Source organism: Trematomus bernacchii, unplaced genomic scaffold, assembly GCF_902827165.1.
Source record: "Trematomus bernacchii unplaced genomic scaffold, fTreBer1.1, whole genome shotgun sequence".
NCBI classification, from domain to species: domain Eukaryota; kingdom Metazoa; phylum Chordata; class Actinopteri; order Perciformes; family Nototheniidae; genus Trematomus; species Trematomus bernacchii.
In genome coordinates, this window is record NW_022987710.1 from 2,477,088 (window position 1) to 2,497,397 (window position 20,310).

A 20,310-nucleotide genomic window follows, 5' to 3' on the forward strand; every position below is an offset into this window, starting at 1 on the left:
TAACTAGTGTAATGTTTTATTTAACTAGTAAAGCAGAGTGCCAAACTAGTTTGACCATATATCTAACAAGTGAAATCAAAGAGCCAACTAGTGTAGGCAGCTGCCGTGTGATATCAAGGATATGGAATAAATACTCAAATGGCTGTCATACCCACTTAACGGGAAGAAAACCAGCTACCTGACGATATGAATCATTTTTATCGAAACAAAACACAACTCTAACGCCAAGCGCCTGAATTAGCACTAAGCGAAGGAGTGCTAACGCACTTAGCACATAACTCACGGTAGAAATATGTTATACTTCATTGAATCTGCACAAACAATATATCATATGAAAGCTGAGATTCCACAGATTCCAATGGTATACGTATCATCACTCCACGACCAAAACTTGCGGCAGCGAAGGCAAGGAAAGACAACACACAACTTCACTTTACGTAGCCAAAACGGCAAATACGTCTTACCTTTACTGTTTTCTGATCAAAAGTTATGTTCAATGGCATTACAACGCATAAAAACGCTGCTGAAGGTTAATTCAATGTCTCTGTGTCACTTTGAAATTATTACTGATAATCTATCATAACATTTTTGTCAAAGACTGAGTTTTCATATAGAGTGTGTGAGAGCTGTAACCCAGCTTCCGGTTTTGGGCTTGCTGGCTGCGCATCACTCTCTTCACCAATGGTATTATATATTGTTTAGATGGATTTAGGAACTTACCCTCGATTCGATTGGCTCTAAAGGTTCAAAAGTGGTGTCAATCACCAAAATCGACCGATGGGTTCTAGAGATATGGCAAATACACCCAAACGACCCCAGAAGTGGGTTTCTTTTCTCCAAAACCTCTCTAAAAAGGTCAAATTTCACTTGTTTTGCATCAATCTTGATACAGGGTACTTATTATATGTTATACTTTGGATTCCTAAAGCTTTTTGTCTACTATCCCATCATTCAAGGGTGGTTTTCACTATAAGTGATGGGTTTTTTTTGGACGGAAACTATAATTTTTCTTTTTTACTATGTTCAATCTGAATTTACTTTAAAATAAAAACATCTATATTGATTCTGACTGAAAAAAGATAATTAATTTACCCCTTTTAGAAGTGAAGATATAGTCATTTGTTCTGGGCATGTCATTTTCGAGCCTGAAACCTGAAAAACAGGCTCAGGGCTTAACATGTTAAACCATCATTCTGTTGGGGGTTTACTAGCAACTACAATGATGAGCCCATGTACCTGAGCACAATATACCTTACCTGTTTGAACTGTTTTAATTTTTAATTTTAAGCATCTGCCAAGTGCAACCCAATTAAACTACTTACATATGTATTTATAACATTCCACCACTGTTTTTCCAGTAATAATAATAATAATAAAAGAACGTGTGATAAATTCAAGTTTGCTGAAGTGCTCCACAGGGTTCACATAAGTAAGGTCAGCACCAAGACAGCTAGGCAGCTGATCTCGAACCATACCAGCTGAAGGATCTGTGGTTCAGCGGAGGCCGGTAAACGGAACAAGTGCAGTGATAGAGGTGATGATATGTTTGCTGAGCAAACAAATAGCAACCTTGTGTGTACTCAAAGGTATTAATTCCATATACAAATACCAACCTCTCTTAAGACATTTAGAGTGAAGGAGGGACAAATAGTGGAGCTGCCTAACTCTCTTTCTCTCTGAGCTCATGGTTATAAAGGGATTTGCCCTCCAGGTGAGTAGTGTCACAGTGCTTCAGTCCTCAGGAGCAAACATGGGGACCATAGGATCATGGATCATCTTCCTGACGCTGTTGGTCGGCTCAGTCTCTCAGATAGGTGAGTGGGGACCTGGAAAATGCTTACAGATTCACACTATTACAGATAGATATTATAGATAGACTAAAAGATGATTGGAAAAGGTCATAGAGAGGAAAACTGGACGTTAACAGAAATGTAGTTTGGTTGATGAATAAGAAAATATGACGTACTCAATATATTTTAATATTTTCCTTTTATTTGTCTGTAAAATATAAAAAGAAACTACAAATACATTACATCACATAATTGTCTTACTTTGGCTTTCATTGCATGAACCAGTTGATTACAGGTTACCCATCATCATACAAAACACAGACTAATGTCATGTTTCAACAGCCAGCTCCAAAGATTTTGAATTTTGATGAGTTTGAGTTTATGTGATTATTACCTATCCATTTGATTGTTAGTCTATGGCATGTTGGGTTTAGTTCAGCCAAGCATTAATATACTATATATTTTGCACTTCTTATGGCAGCATATGATTATTAACATTGCATCTCACCATTTCTTACATACCTGTTTAAAATGTATTTTTAGGCATTTTATAGACCAGATACAAAAACACGAGTGAGACTATACAAATGTAATATATGGCTTACATACATTAGTTTACTTATATTAGTATATATTTACTAAAAATAAATTGTACCCCCAAAATTAGGCTACAGAAAATGAAAACAAGGCACATTCCAAAATGACAGTGACAGTATAAAATAGCAAAACCATTCAAATGAATAAGCCTGTGTGGACAAAATATTGTATTGACAAAGTGTGCTAAACTTCAGATCTACAAAACAAATATCTCATAAAAACTATTCTACAGTTAAAAGGCCAAAAAGACACTACAATCTAATAAACAGTCACAGTTTAAAGTGCCACCAATAGCACTAAAATATGTCTTAGAGTACTGGTCCAACTGCCCATCAGACCGAGCAGATGGCCAATACTAATCTAGGATAATAGGGTCCAATCAGAGGACATGTCCCTGTTTGCTCATTGTAAGCATCATCAGACTTCAATATTCAGTGAAGAACTAAACCAGCTGATACACAGTTGTTGTGGGAAACATTTCAATGAAAATGTCCTCTCTTTACTACAGTAAACATCATTCCTTCTCTTCTGACAGGGAGCCTGAGTTAACTGTGTACATGCTTTAGATTTTTGCTCACCCTTTCATATCAGTTAAAAAGATGTTCTGATGTTAATCTCGTTTCAGCTAACACAAATAAGATCGGCCGAGTGTGCACGACTTGGGGTCGTTACCACTGGAAGACCTTTGATGGAGATTTCTTCCAGCTGGCCTCTAACTGTAACCATGTCTTGGTCTTCGAGTGTAAAGACAGCTACAAAGAGTTAAACCTCCAAATGAGGCGCACAGTCATCGATGACATCCCCACCATTAGCAACATTATCATGACGCTTGAAGGCTCTGTGGTGGAGCTGTCCAACAGCTCAGTGATAGTCGATGGCAAGACGTAAGTCCAGTCCAGATCAGTCCACCACATGTTTCCCTGAGACACTTTACCTCATTCGTTCTTCTTTCAGCCTGAGACTGTGTTGATAATGTTGGGAATGTTTCCTTGATCAGACATTTACATTCAGTACAACGCTATGGAAGCAGGAGTAGCTATTTTTGGATCTCGGTCTACCTCTGTGGATGGAGGTTCTGCAGTGGTCACGGACATAGCTAACTCCTTTCTCCTTTCTTCTTCTGAAAACTCCATTCGCACGGCAATCGCAGGAATGTGATAACTGCTTGAAAGCTTTATATAAATCTAACATCGAGTAAAGATTCTTCAGGTTCCTTCACAACAAATGACCTCTGACTGTTTTACTGCAAACCGTATTTAAATGACTTTCCCAATGTTGTAGATACTTAACAAGCAGATAAAGTTCAGAGATAAAGTTCCTTTAACTACAATGGGAACAACTTGGAGATGCATCTTTACTCAAATCCGCAATGGGTAGAAAATTACTCTATGTGATAAAAGCTTCATATAAATAATTAGTGCGAGGTTTTGCATGCAGAAAAATGAAAAAGCACCACTTCACATTTTAAAGACTATAATTAAGTCAGACTTTGTCAATCTTGGGTTATTGGTTGGTTTTGTACTTTGTTGTTTTTCACCTAAGTTGGTTACATGAAAGATATTATAATCATTCTATCAATCTATCAGTAATAAATCAGTAATCCTTGAATGCAGACATTTCCTGAACACAGCTTTGATTAGTCTGAAACTTTATGCAACTTGCAAATGGCAGTGAGACAGTTTCCAGATGTTACATATTTGTTCATATGTGTACACTTACTCTCTGCAGGGTGTCTCTGCCACATGTCACATTCGGCGTGAGTGTCATGCGGACGGATTTTAATATCATTGTGGAAGCTAAGCAGGGAATTACAGTGACCTGGAACCTGGACGACTCCCTGGACGTATGTAGCACACACTTCTGTCCAGTTCTGTGTTCAGCTGTATTGACATAGGGTTTTAAACACAATGGCAAAATGACTCTTAATTTCTCACACATATGCCTTAGCAAAACCCAGTTTGTGCACATGCTTGGAATGCATATGAAAACAAAGAAAAACAATTATTCTTAAAGAATAAGGCTCATATTATTTATTTATTTAATAAAAGCAACAACTCATAAGAAAAGGCCCAAACGATCGAACAAAAACAATAAACCTATCTTTCAAGCTATTTTGTTTATCGCCACAAGAGCTTGTCCCGCCTTGCTACATAACTCCATTGTTGTCCTCATCAAACTGCTTACCACAGTCACAAGAAATCACAACCCCTGAAAAGGTTGATGAAGAATAAACAAGATTAGTGGGGAGCAGGAGTTCACTCATATTAATAGTGACGTGTGACGAAAGGCAAACATACTTGACACAGTTACCTACAACTATTTAAATATAGAGTTGGTGCTGATCCATTTAAACACTTTTATTTAGCGATTCAATTGATACACTTTCTTTCCTCTCAATATATTAAGCCTTCTAGTTACCGGCACTGTACCACTTTAATACACTCCCAATCTGAATGAATGATAGCTGCTCAGCTATGGCATTTAAAGGTACCATTATAAGGCAATTTATTTGAAAATAAGATCTTAGTATTGCTCACAAAACCCGCATCCCTTATTTCAAGTTTCCCAATGTGTGTGGTTTTGATAGCTGTGAAAGAATGCAGTGCCAAAATCAAAAATAATTTCAGAAGTGACTAAGTGGCATAGTATTAGCTATTGTTCTTTCTAAAGCTTGGGCATTAGGGAAACTAGGTGCAATATACATGTATATGGGATGAGTTAATGTGATTAATGTCATGTTTGAAAGTACACAGAATAAAGTGTTTATGCTTTCCAATAACCTTTGGTCACCTGTAAGCTTTGCTTGTGAGCATGTTGTATTTGGCTCGCGACATATTATATAAATCTGATGCCATTCAAGCCTTAACTCAAATATTGGATGATTTCAGCAGTGAGTCACTTAGGGAATTTGTGTGACAGGCTATGCCCTAGAGATAAGCAAACAATATCAATATGCACAATGTGAATATAAAAGAGTGAATTTTGCAATAACAGGTCATGCACCAGCTTGGAAAGCAAAACTTTACTCTCCTACCGTAGCAATGCCAAAGAGTTGACAGAGCACATGAGTATGACCTACTCAAAATCTTAGATGGATTACATAGGAAAAGTGATTTGGTATGTCAAAATATGTTATAATAGTATTTTGCTTCATCTTAAAAGCCTGCTTTGAATAATGAATGATTCATTTATAACTTGTGTTTCGCCAATTACTTCTCTATGTTTCGTCCATGTTCACAGATTGAAATTGATGAGAAATACCAGAACAAGATATGTGGACTCTGTGGAAACTTTGACGGTGTGCCCAATGATTTGATGGAAAATGGTAAGATTTTTCTCACTGTACTCAACGTGGGATCACAGGCCTGCACTAGCTCAATCCTGTGTCGCGTTAAATGTTTCATAATCACACTGAATATAATTAGGCCTTTTCTTCCAATGATGGATAGAATCAATATTTTTATTTAAAATTAACATTTACTTAATTTATTAACTTAATTTATTTATAAATCACATTCGAATACAGATATCTTTAGCAAAGGTGGAGCCTGTGCGAATTTCTCTTGAAGTTTTAGCTGATGCTGCTTTCATGCTATCATGTGACTAAGGAATAAAAACCCTCCCTGCTTTAAAATGGGTACAAACTGTGTTCCAAGTATTTATTTACATCAAAGTGCTGTCCATAATGTCAGTGGCCATTTTTGTGTGATTGTCTGTAGGCGCTCGGCTGTCCGTGAGCGACTTTGCTGACACCTACAAGGTGGATGGGCCAACAGAGCGTTGTGAGGAGCCCGCACCCACCCCAGTCCAGAGCTGTGGCGATAAGGTAACTCCTCACTCCAAACATGTTCCCTTAAATTAAGTCATTTGTTAGAGGGATCAGATTCCCTATACTATACTATCAATGCCAAGCTTGAAAAAAGGCCCAGAATGTAATATTAAAGGTCCCATGTCATGCTTTTCCGGTTATAACCCGTCCCCTTGTGTGTTATGAAGGTTTTTATGCATGTAAACGGTCTGCAGAGTCAAAAACCCTCAAAGTACACCCTGTAGGGAGGAAAACTCTTGGCCAGGTCACTCTTGGAAAAGAGATTTTAATCTCAATGACCAAATGGACCAATCCGCGGACTTCCTCACACACACTCAATCTTTCTCAGCTGCAGCTCTGCCGATTTCTCCTCCCTGAGACGGCGAAGCTGTGAGTCTGTGTGTGAGCACACACACAAACTCCCAGCCAGGCTGCGGGTGTGTGTGTGTGCTCGGGCTGGTTTCGGGCTGGGTTTAGCTGGGTCTCGCTGTCTCGCAGACGGCCACTGGGCTCACAGGGAGGGGGGGGGGGCAGGAGCTCCAACAAGCCGTTTAGGACAGAGAGTGAATACCGGTGAATACACATACTTTACAGAGATGCTGTATGAGAAACCAATGTGAGTTTGGAAAATTGCACAGTATAAATCTATTTTAGTAGACCTCAACAATGGAATTATGATCAGTAGAAATGGCCATGGCATGGGACCTTTAAGATTGCCTTTAGATTTGTTTCACAAGAAAGGACCATACCACCACAATTTGAGCTGGAACAGCCCGCCAATAAGACGGAGTCAAGAATTTTGGGAAGACAGAAGGGGGTTTTTCTCCCAACACGAATGATACCCACCTTTCACTTTAAACACCTGCATTGAAGACCAGGCTGGACCCCTGGAATGGTGTATCTGCACCCAAGGGTTTTTCGAACAGTTTGCCTGACCCCAGTGATTATTTTATTCTCAGCATTTATTACAAGCCAAAAAACTGAGATTATCTAAGAGATATGACAGACAAAGGGTGGAGGCATTAGGGAAGTACAAAATACCACCCCAACACCCCCTGCGTGAGCAGGCTGTAGCCGTAGAGGCGGTGGAGGGCCTGTGATGGAACCCATCGGGAGAGATTGTCTTGAGTGGAGATGCCCGTGGGCCTTTGTTCTGACCGCTGAGCGTCTCCACTGGGTCTATGCTGGTGTCTGTTATGTGTCATGCCTGGAGGATGACTGGTTTAAAAAAGAGTGTCTGAATCGGTTGGGTTAGTTTGCCATTGAGGAGCCGTGGTGAGTGGATTCTTTCAAAATATGAACTTCAGCCTTTGTCGAAGTTTTGAACTGCGAATGTACGTTTCGGCACACAGTCTGTCTGTGGAGACATCTGAGACAAATGAGGGCGGATGACCAGGTAAAAGTAGCAAAGCAGAGGGGTCAGAGGTGTGGTTGAGGCATGGCCATGGTTCCAAACCCAAGTTAACCAATCAAATGAAAAGAGGTGCTGCAGCACAGGCAGTAAGAGAAAAATAAAGAGCTTTTTGAACATTAAAGCATGTCCCACACTAAATACTAATATGAACCAGAACATTAGCAAAATATGTCCTTTTACACCATTTATTACGTACTTATTGTAATTTTGTAAGATAAGCAGGGTGTGTGAACCAGTGAACCTGTGTTTCTGGATTTGCTTGGAAGAGTGAATTATCAGACTACAAACTAATTCTCTATGAGATCAGAATATATATAAATTCAGCCATTAACCATTTTGAATGCGAAAGATTTTGTCAGCCCAGTCTGTGCAAACATCCAGAGGCTTTCCCTACAACAAGGGATCAACTTGTATCTCAGTTGGCTGCCAGAGTGGATTGTGCAGCTAAGTTTATATATATATATATATGTTTATATAGTTTGATAGAAACAGATATTTGGATTTTATAACACATTGATTGATTTTGTTTTTTTCAGCAACTCTGTGACCAGATCTTCTCCAGTCCTCCTTTCAGAAGTTGCAGAGACCTTTTGGACGTGGAATACTTCAATAAAGTCTGCAGGAATGATATGTGCAACTCAAAAGAAACTACTAACTCTACCCTCTGCAAAACCATATCAGAGTACTCCAGACAGTGTGTCCATGCAGGGGGCAAGACAGAACAGTGGAGGGATGCAACGTTTTGCCGTAAGAGAGATGCTTTTTTGCAGTTGACTTGAATGTTCTGCATCAGTTGCTGTGTTGATTGCAAAATGGCTTGATTGTCCTGGTACAGCAATGTTTAAGTCTTTGTCTCCACAGCCAAGAAATGTCTACACAACATGGAGTTCATGGAGTATAGCAGTCCATGTGTTGACAGCTGCTCCACCCCTCAGGCCAGCCAGACATGTAACAGGGACTACAGGGATGGCTGCGCCTGCCCTAACGGTAGACTACACATTGTACACTACAGTATACACCTGCTTTGTTCATTCACAACTTATCTCAATCATTCCTGGTGCAGACGTAAAACATGAAAGAAATGATTATTATCTCCCCTCAGGAACTGTCTTTGACGACATCAGTAAAACTGGCTGTATTGCTCAAGATCAGTGTCCGTGTCGGCAGAAAAACAAGTTGTACAAGTCAGGAGAGTCCTACTCAGACAACTGTAGATCCTGGTAAGATGAAAACATGAATAAAACTGAATAAGAGTGAAATGAACTGAATTTTGACCTGCTTTCTGAAGTCTCAAATGTATGACTTCAACATGTTGTTCACACAGTAATTTAATGATCTCGTTTTAATTATTGTTTATATTTTACCAGGTCATTTAATCTTTTATGATGAGTATAGTGAAACCGTTATTGCATACCCACAAGTGCTAATGTCTTGAATTACTTTTAGTATAATCCACACATATGTCACATGAATGGCTAAATATAACACTATGTCCACTCTTTGTTTATCTATTTAATCAATTAAAAGCAGTTAATTGCATTGACATTGAATCCACAGCATTCAAATCTTTAGTTATCACTACAGATTGCAGGCATATGATATCCATACATATTGTAATTTACCTACATATAGTCTGTGATAACAAATCTCTTCATTTACCCTTGTGCTGTTAGCATTGAAAAAGCCATGTTAGCTCCTTTATCAGGGAGTGAGACCTTTAGTGAAGTCATTAGAGTTATGCTTCAGACCGGCAACAGGTCGAACTTGTTCGATTCTGCTCTTTGTATCACAGAAAGACTACAGTATACCTTGTTCCTACCTCGGTGGGTAGTTATTTTATTAAACTCCAGTAAACGTGAACATCTTACATCTCATGCCTGTATGCTCTGCATGTGTGTAACACCCAAACATGTCAGAGTAGCAACATCACAATTGGTAGGCAGCTCTACTGCCTAAACAATAGTTCCTACTATTACAGAACTGATCCAATGTAGCTCCAGACTTGATGTTCTTAATGGGCACATACAATAGTTTATCATGACATCTTTCCTTCTGCAAAAACATGTTCTAACCGCCGATCATGCAGTCAAGCCAACACAAAATACTTCTCTAAATTGAACAGGTTTGTTTCAAAGCATCGCAGCATTAGTCATGCAGTAACCCAATTTTAATAAGTTACCTTAAATTGTCATGCAGTATAGGCTTCTTTTTACCAAAGGTAACTAGAACACTGATTCTACTGCTGTGTGTGTGTGTGTGTGTGTGTGTGTGTGTGTGTGTGTGTGTGTGTGTGTGTGTGTGTGTGTGTGTGTGTGTGTGTGTGTGTGTGTGTGTGTGTGTGTGTGTGTGTGTGTGTGTGTGTGTGCTGACAGTGTGTGTGAGAGTGGACAGTGGAGTTGTACAGAGGAGAACTGTCCAGGAACCTGCTCTCTGGAGGGGGGGGCTCACATCAACTCCTTTGATGGCAAAGCCTACACCTTCCATGGGGACTGTTCCTACGTCCTGGCTAAGGTACCAAACACACACATCCTCAACTGCAACACTCCTTGTATTCCTATTTACAGCAACGTCTGAGTATTGTGTGTCTATTTATTGTACTGTCCTCCATTTCAGTCTTTCAGTCATAATTCATTTCAAGTTTTGCCCTCATGTGTGTTTCAGCAGAGTAATGGCTCCTCGTTTGCAGTGCTGGTGGATCTGGCCAAGTGCGGCATGGCTGACAGTCAGACCTGCCTCAGAGCTGTAACTGTGAGCTTAGCCAGCCGTTCTGTGGTAAGCCATGCACACACCACACACACACACACACACACACACACACACACACACACACACACACACACACACACACACACACACACACACACACACACACACACACACACACACACACACACACACACACACACACACACACACACACACACACACACACACACACACACACACACACAAACAAACACAGACACACTTGTCTTTGAAATCATGTCTGTCATCGGCACCTTTTCATTAGCTGCAACAACAAGTGCAAAAGGAATGGAAGTCACCCTTTCTGCTCTTTGTGATGAATATATGCTTGTACCATGAAGACTTTTTTTTTTCGGTATTTCAGAGGTTTAACCTACCACTAAGTAGAAGAAGATTACTCATGAGAAAATCGTATTGCCTATTGAGCAGCAAAATAAAACATATTTATCTGACATAGCTGGAAGCCGATAATTTGTAAGACTACAACTCTTAAGAGAATGTATACTTGCACATAGCTTGTTTTTTTATTTCTTGTTATTATTGTCTACTTTGTATCTATTTATTATCAACCCTACCAATAGAGATAATCTTACAAGGAGGACAAACGAGTGTCTCCCCTAAACACACACACAAAAGATGCGATGATTGTTGGACTCCTGTTTCATACTCTGTGTCTCCCTCCACAAACTCTCAGGTTATTAAAATGACGGCTAGCGGGCAGGTCTATGTGAACCAGATTGCCTCTATGCTTCCACTGTTTACACGTGAGTTACTGAACACACAATGATTAAGAGACAGCTGTAAATGTTTATTTATTTATTTAAATACAAACTTCAGAGTTGTTAGTTGCAAGTTATAAGAGTGTTGAATTTGTATTAATGCGGAAGATGAAGATAAATTAAGAGAATATGAACATGAGAAGAGAATTATAGCAGAATACTGACACCTGTGTGTTCTGCCTGCCGCAGCGATGCTGAGCGCCTTCAGTCCGTCCTCCTTCTACATCGTCATGGACATCAAGGTGGGCATTCAAGTAATGGTCCAGCTGTCCCCGGTGATGCAGGTCTTCATCTCCGCTGACACTTCTCTGAAAGGAACCACCTCTGGTATGGCTTACATTATTGTTTCAGTGTCTGGATAGACATTTGATTTGACATTATGATTTCAGCATAGTATTCAATTAAATTACTGGTTCTAATATGTTTCTGTTAATAATAATTCAAATGTCATGTAAGGTTTCTGTGAAATAATGTATCACCTCACCCCACAGGTTTGTGTGGGAACTTCAACAACAAAATGAGTGATGACTTCAAGGTGATTAGTGGGCTGGTGGAGGGTACATCTTCAGCCTTTGGCAACTCATGGAAAACTAGAGCCAAGTGCCCCGACATTATAGCAGGATTTGGACACCCCTGTCGCCAAAGCATCAACAAAGGTAGAGCTAGACTTGTGTCTTTGACACCTCATAAGGTGTAATGTAGATGGTCATACCATGTGAAAGCATACCATGCCACTTTTCAGAGTTAATCATGACATTTTCAGTGCGTGTGGTGTTTTGTAAATACTTCATTTCTGTATGTTTCTGTCTCTCAGAGAGTTATGCCAAGTACTGGTGCTCCAAACTCGCCGATCCCCAGGGACTGTTTGCTTCCTGCCATTCCTTAATTAGCCCCAGCATGTACAAAGATGTAGGTCTGCACACAAAAAGCTGTAATGACAAAAAACTAAACAACTAAATTAATGTAGCCTACTGTTAAATGTCAATGTTGACTGTGTCTCCTCCCAGAACTGCATATATGACAGCTGTAACTGTGAGAACAGTGAGGAAAGCATGTGTGCCGCAGTCTCCGCTTATGTTTATGCCTGTGCAGCTGCAGGGATCCATTTTAGAGGCTGGAGGAACACCATCTGTGGTGAGTGCACCCTATCGACGTCAACAAATAATTAACCTGGATGAAAAATGTATTTAATTAAACATACACTATTTTGCTACTTCTCAAATCGTATCTCTCATACTAGGAAAATTCAGTGAATCATGTCCAGGAGAAACTGTGTATGACTACAACATGACCTGCTGCCAGCGCACCTGCCGCTCCCTCAGCCAGACCGACTACTCCTGCCAGAGCAGCTTCACCGCGGTGGACGGCTGCGGCTGTGCAGAGGGAACTTACATGACCGAGGAGAGCCAGTGTGTGTCCAGAGAACGCTGTCCCTGCTATGATAAAGACACCATTATTCCTGCTGGGCAGACTGTCAACAAAGATGGCAACACATGGTAAAAACATAGTGTAATGATGTCAGAGGTTAGGCATTCAGGAATAACATAAAATAATCGTTTATAGTGAGCTGCCAATCTTGAAAATTGTATTCGATTTAAGGGTTATACAATGGATACATTTGAGAGTCAAATTAAGTGGGGGATAGTAAACATAGTTTAAAGACTAAGGAGTTATTTCAGGAAGAGGAACTGTAATGGAAACAAGCCAGCATCTCTGTGTTTGTATTTTGAGATGTTAATGATAGCATGGCAACATGCTATCATTAGCATTAGCAACTGATGTTAATGATTCATAGATTAATGCACACCATCACTATCCTAGTTACGAATGTTAGCATAGCATGCTAACATTTGCTAGTAGTGTACATAAAGTACATAATAAGGGATTGGACAAATTAAAATGTTGACCTGATGATTTTAATCAAGTTTAAGGATCTCCAAAGTTATTAGGACTCATCCTGAGGATGATATAAATCTCTAAGTCAAATATTATAAATAATGACGGAAATACATAGTGTCAACAAACCTTAAGCAAATAAAAACAGTTTTATCATAACTAGGGATGGGTATCGAGAACAGGTATTGGTATACCGTTAAGCCGCTGGACAAACGGTGCTGCTATCGGTATATGAATTACGCTACTTCCTTAGTTTAAACAATTCTGGTTGGTTGGGAACCTTCATCCCGTGTGACGTATCCGGTTTGATTACCACTCTGATTGACCACTGTGAATGCCACTCGTCATCTCTCCTAACAGCGCTCTTATTATGTGAGACTCCCGGGGGCAGACCATAGCAGGGGCAGACGCAACATCTTGCTAGAAACAGCGTTTCAAGGCTTCTTAACATTTAACAACCTATTAATGATGCATACCCACTTAACGGGAAGAAACTCAGCTAACAGACGATATTAACCATTTTTACCTACACGGAACAGAAGTCCAACACCAAGAGTCTAAAATCAACACTTAGCAAAACGGGCTAACGGGGCTAACGGCTACTTTAGCACATCACTGGCAAAAGCGATCTTTTCTACGTCATTTTATCCTTTTATCTGCACAAACAACATATCACATGAAAGCTGAGATTCCATTGGTATAAGTCTCATCACTGTACAACCAAAACTCACTGAACTAGCAGCCAGGAAAGAGCAAGAAAACTTCACTTTACGTAGCCATGATGATAATTATGTCTTACCTTTGCTGTTTTGTGATCAAAAGTTGTGTTCAAGGGCATACAAACGGTTAATCCAATGTCTCTGTGTAACTTTAAAATGATTACTGATAATCCATCATTACAATTATAAATAATAAACGCAATAAACGGATTATAATGGTTAGCCGACCGGAGCTTCCGGTTTAGGAGGTGCGCACGCAGCGTCTCGTTTTAACTGAATAATGGTCATGTTTACATGGATTTATGAACTGCCCCTAATTACCCGCCCCCCTTCCAGAGACACACTGTCAAACACACTCAGACCTGCTTGGTATGACATTTAAAAAGTTACATTAAATAATATATAAAAATAAATTACAATAAAATGACTGTTGTTTAATGTTCACATCTTGTAATCATGTCTATCATTTTGAGAACCAAATGATTGAAAAGTATCGATAAGAGTATCGAAAAATGCCGGTATCGATAAGCAGTATCGGTATCGATAAAATCCTAACGATACCCATCCTTAATCATAACACTAATATAGTGAATTAAGCTCATTCTAAGCTTTTTTGTAACAAAATGAAAAAAATAAACTTGGCTTGAGTTTTCAGTTACTTAAAATCTAGCAATCTATTTTGGATATGTGGACATTCCCACGCTGGAATTATAGGAATTTCTATTCTACCAATGGAACAGTTGATATGGAAAATGAGGGGCAGCTAGAGGACATTGTAGCAAGTCAATATTATTTCAGTACGATAAAGAATTCCATTGACAAACATTGAATGGTTTCAGGATGCTAGCTGATGACTTGAACTCTTTTTGTCACAGTGTCTGCAGACAAGGAGCCCTCAGCTGCTCAGGAGGGACACAACTATCAGGTATGTTTCAAAATATGCACAGAATCAAATCCTATTTGGTGAATGCTATTGTGCTTAACTTTTGATTTGTGAATGATAATGATTAAATGTTAATCCCCTTGTAATTTCCATCCTTTTGAATTATCTTCCAAATCATGAAAGATGATCCTCAGATGAAAGAAAATCATTCCTGTTAATTCGTAGTGTGCAATATAGTTATAATAATCATATGCAGTATGCAATATTATGACAAGATCACAACGCTCTTCATCATGAGTTTCTCATTTATTACCCAGTCTCCCCATCATGTGCTGGCCCAATGGTTTACTTTGACTGCTCCACTGTTCAACCTGGGGTCCCTGGGACTGAGTGTCAAAAGAGCTGCAGCACTCTGGACATGGGTTGTGTAAGTACAGAATAGCGTGCACAAACACTCTCACACACACACACATACACAAACACAAACATACACACGCTGTCGCTAACGCAGATGTCTAACATACATGACTAACAGCCTTTTCCGCCCCCGCTGGTGTGCTACAGATCAGTAGCGGCTGCACATCGGGCTGCATGTGCCCTGACGGCCTGGTGTCGGACGGGCTGGGAGGCTGCGTCACAGAGAGCAGCTGTCCATGCCTGCACAACGGACAGGCCTATCAGCCCGGGCAAACTCTCACTGTGGACTGCAACACCTGGTTTGTGCACTTCTTTACACATACACAGTATTGTATATAGCTGCTGGGTAATACACACACTATCTTTACTCCCAGCGGCTCAGGGAGAAAGCCCTCAGGATTATCAAAGACCCCCATCACCCCAGCCACAAACTGTTCTGTCTGCTGCATCAGGACTAAAACCACCAGACTCAGGGACAGTTTCATCCCATAGGCCAGGGGTTTTCAAAGTGTGGGAAGGTGAGCCTCCCCTCAGAGAACATAAGAACAGCCGCGCCCCCCCTCCCAATTATTATTGCTATTATTATTATTATTGTTGTTGCAGGGGTATTCAATTGCATTTCAAAGAGGTCCAGTAAGAGAAAATGAAGACTGTTTCTCTCCTCTTGTCTCGTCTCTGTGTGTGTTTGAATCTGTCGTGCTGACTCACTGACTGCACCGATTTGATTGGCTGAGTAGCGTCACCTCCCTAAAACATTAAACAATAACTTTTTAAAACCTTTTTATCTTTATGTTTTAAACATATTGTATAAAACTCCCCCACTACTTGGACTATTCCTTGCACCCCTCAAGAAAAAATCATCCTCTGGCTGCAGCCTTGACCGGCACTTGCTTTTGATCCAAGTCAATGCGGAAAACCCGCACTCACACAGGTAGTGGAGGTGAAGGGAATGAGCACTTTTACAGCCTTTTTGGTGAGGTGGGGGAACTCGGTCTCCACAGACAGCCAAAAGTGTGCAAGTGTCACTTTACTTGTCTTTTTCTCGTTATTTTTTTTCTCACGCTGCGCCTCCCCTGAAGCTCTCTGGCGCCCCCCAGGGGAGGCGCGCCTCACACTTTGAAAACCGCTGCCATAGGCCAGACTGTTAAACACCTGAACTAGAACTTCCATAATATTTACCTGTTTACAACTTACAAATTATTTATCTAATATATAATATTCCAATTACTTGTATATATACTCTGATTGCACTATTTCTATTCTATTTTATTTGTTTTTTTATTTGTATTTACTTGCACTATTTTATCTGTTTTATTGTGTTGCACTGTTGGAGGAGCCTGTGACCTAAGATTTTCATCGACATAACTACACCGTAGCTATGTACGAATGACAATAAAAGGCTTGAAACTTGAAACTACACTGTATATCCTCTCACACAATGATTTTCCATGGTATTTTATTTTTGTAAAATTAACAAAATTAAGTAACAGCACTTTGAAATACAACTTTTTATGAAAATACAAATATTTAGAAAATACATCAGTCAAGACATAATCCAATATATACAAGTAAATGTTTATCATTCTTTTAGTAAATGTCTATTATGACTTTACCAAGTACTACACCTGAACCAAACCAGTGCAGCAAGATAGCAATGACTTACTTTCTCTTTTCACTGCTATGCGATCCATGGTAAACATCCGCTCTGGTATTATGGGGCAACTCTGGGTCAAACTTAGTAATGTTATATATTATTTGCATTTTTTTTTTTTAATACATTAAGCTTTCCAGTTGCAAACATTAAGATGTTAACATTGACAGCCCGATAGAAAAACCTAAAGATGCATTGATTCTTTATGGTAGGTTTAACTTATTAAAGTTTGTTTCTGGTGTTTGTCTCCCCAGCTCCTGCAGTGGAAGGAAGTTCACATGTACCACCAATATCTGTGATGCAGTGTGTGGTATCTATGGTGACGGGCACTTCGTCACGTTTGATGATAAGAGGTTTGACTTCAATGGAGAGTGTGAATACACACTTCTACAGGTAAAGTGGCAGATGGAAAGAGGAACAGTGAATACAATTGTAATCCTTAAAATGTCTCAACTGTGCTTACTATGGTTACACTAAATGTTTACAGTGCAGTCAAATATCTTTCAATAATCTGTCTTTTTCCATCATAACCATGATCTGATTACTGAATTAGCAGTAACTTAAACTATGTCCGTTATGATCACTAAGGCAGGCGGATATCATTCAAATCAGATTTGGCTGGATAAAATGCTGCATCGATTCCTGCGAGGCCCTCAGGTTTAAGAGGACAACTTCCGAATCAGGATCAGAAATCCTTTATTTGTCCCACAGCGGGGACATTTACGTTATTACAGTAAAGAGTGGCATAGCAGGAAAAAAAGGCATGCAAAAATAAAGAATAAGCTAACTTATTAATATAGAGAAGAAAAGCACATTTATAGTTACTACTAGAATACAAATAAAGCCAAATAAGTATACATAGTAACATAGAAAAATTGCACATCAATCATCTCTAATGGGGTCTTATTTCATGCAAAAAGGTTAAGCATTGTAACTTGGTTTCCAGTAATTACATCCTGTGTCTATGCCTAACTCAGGACTACTGTGGCGGCGGTCAGAGCAACGGAAGCTTCAGAATTATCTCGGAAAATGTTCCATGTGGAAGCACAGGAACCACCTGCTCCAAGGCCATCAAGATCTACATGGGGGTAAACACAACACACGTACACCGAGCACATGTTCTGCCCAAAGTTGTTGGCATGAGGCACATTCTAACACCAACATACAGCTCTGGAAAAAATTAAGAAACCACTCCAAATGTTTCTTTAATCTCAATCTCTACATGTATGGCAGCCATTACATTCCAGTGTCTGCTGAATTCCAACACAGATAAATGTTGTAAGTAGTTTACAGAATAAAATAAAATAAAAACTTTTTTTTTACTCAAAACTTACCTATACATATTTAAAAACAGAGAAACTGATAGTTTTGCAGTGGTCTCTTCATTTTTTACAGAGCTGTATATTATAGACATTTAAATGATAGATTGTTGTCCTATCGTAATGCCTTGATGCAAATGCCCTAACTATAGAGAATACCTTGTGGTCATGTGCAGCCTGTGTGTATATTCACATTCAATGTCACTGCAAATGAAAATGTGTCCTTGCTACTGGCATGCAGTCTATTTGGATTGGTTTCTTTCTGAAGAAGAAGGCATTTTACGTTCCCTTTAATTAAATGGGATTTACCATATCATGTTAAAACTAGAGAAGAAAGATGAATTGATCAAACCTTAACCTGTTCCCACTTATTTAACTCCATGATGATTTGATTTTGCCCACAGGATAGTGAATTCCAATTAAAAGATGAGAAGTTCAGCGTGCTAAAGGGCAGCGGTGGTAAAGATGGTAAAGGTCGGTTACACAAGATGGGCATCTACCAGGTGGTGACCATCAAGCCAGGACTTGTGATTGTTTGGGACCAGAAGACCAGTCTTTTCATTAAACTCAACCCACAGCTCCAGGTAAATAATAATCATGCCTCTATTTCTTAATTTTTCATATTGATACGGGCAGTTACGTTTCAGATTTACTCAATAGTTGGTTGAAATATCGCAATATTATTTATTTTTGGTGGACATGCTGAATAACAGCGAGTCAAATAACACGGTGCTGATATCAAGATGTATTACCCAACCCAGCAACCAAATTGAGCTTTAAAGGCACTTTATATATCTTTATATATAACTTAATTGAACAGCCCATTCGCTAATAGGTGCAACCTTGTCACTGTTCTCATCAAGTTAGTGACTAGCCGGTTATCATTGTTTAAAGCTTTTATCTCCGTAGATGGCGGAGACTTAACAGATAAAAGAAGACTGAATTTAGTCGTTTTAAACCTGACAGCATTATTTAGTTTTCTGCAAAGAAATTGGCCATAAAAGGTGTTTAAGCCTGGACCTTTAGTAGCTATTTTGATGTTTTAATCAATCAATTCAGCTTCAAATTAGCTAAAGGTACATTCCTCATGGGAATTAGCAATACTCTGAAATGTTCTGTAGAAAATTATGTCACAACTGGAAAGTATTCTTTCATTGAAAGATTAGCAAGAATGGCGCTAAAGCCGTTTTTCAATTAAAATCATGTTTCCCTTCTTCTCCTGACTGGTATTTGTAAGAGTTTTGATTGATCTATATTAACTCCTGCCAAGTACTTTTTTTGTGCAAACTCTTTTCCCAGATAGTTTCCAATGCCCCAGATAGTTTAGTGTAAACTAGCCCTCTGGAACGTCAGTGTACAGTTTCTATGAAAGGTCAAGGCATCAGATGAATATGCCATACCTCCACTTGGGTGAAGAATATTTGCCTTACTATGTATCAGTCCCATCATAGCTATATATATACTGTCATTGTGCTTCCCCCTTTAGGGTCAAGTATGTGGTCTGTGTGGAAACTACGACGGTAACAGCAAGAATGACTTCACCACACGCTCCCAGGAGAAAGTTGCAGATGTTCTAGAATTTGCAAACAGTTGGAAGGTTTCATCCGACTGCCCAAATGCCAAACTCGTCACTGATCCCTGTGCCTCGAACCGCTATCGAGCAGCCTGGTCCCAGAAACAGTGCAGCATCATCATCAGTGTCATCTTCCAGAGCTGCCATGCAAAGGTAACAACGTTATCAGACTCATACAAATCAGATGCTGTGGTATTTGGAAAATTCGATATTTGTAAATGTGTCCCAATCTAGGACTGATTACGATTACTTATTTTGTTCCCGATGCCATAGTTGCCACTACTACAAGCATGGAACGCCATTTTTTGTTATGCCCTACTTTTATCATTTTCCTAAACTATTTTGCTAAACAGTACACTGTTGTGTGTTCAAGGTTGACCCTGGTCCATACTTTGATTCTTGCGTGAGAGACTCTTGTGCTTGTGACTCTGGTGGGGACTGTGAGTGTCTCTGCACTGCTGTGGCTGCTTATGCCAAAGCTTGTAATGAAGCTGGGGCCTGTGTTAAATGGAGAACTCCAAAGCTGTGCCGTAAGTTTTGCCACCATTACACCAGGAAAATCTGAGATACAGCATTCGAGGATTTGTAGAAAGTGTCTTTAAAAAAATAAACAAGTTTGTCATATGTAACAAGAGCAATGAAGTACATATTTTGTTTCTTGCAGCTGTTTTCTGCGACTATTATAACTCCCCTGGTGAATGTGAGTGGCATTACAAGCC

At 39.5% G+C, this 20,310-nt stretch overlaps 1 protein-coding gene across 1 annotated transcript; it reads left to right on the forward strand.

The window, feature by feature from the left end:
• The first annotated feature begins 1,744 nt into the window (after positions 1-1,744).
• Positions 1,745-20,299, forward strand: LOC117491102 (mucin-5AC-like). The gene is made up of 24 exons (XM_034140952.1): positions 1,745-1,814; positions 3,013-3,271; positions 4,116-4,230; positions 5,628-5,712; positions 6,107-6,213; positions 8,146-8,356; positions 8,471-8,596; positions 8,712-8,829; positions 9,982-10,120; positions 10,271-10,381; positions 11,049-11,118; positions 11,323-11,460; positions 11,625-11,789; positions 11,948-12,042; positions 12,141-12,267; positions 12,374-12,629; positions 14,624-14,673; positions 14,949-15,058; positions 15,196-15,347; positions 16,954-17,092; positions 17,677-17,787; positions 18,423-18,602; positions 19,505-19,744; positions 19,965-20,299. Exons 1-24 carry the CDS (start codon positions 1,751-1,753, stop codon positions 20,154-20,156), a joined length of 3,360 nt encoding a protein of 1,119 aa, XP_033996843.1. The 5' UTR covers positions 1,745-1,750; the 3' UTR covers positions 20,157-20,299.
• The last annotated feature ends 11 nt before the right edge of the window (positions 20,300-20,310 follow it).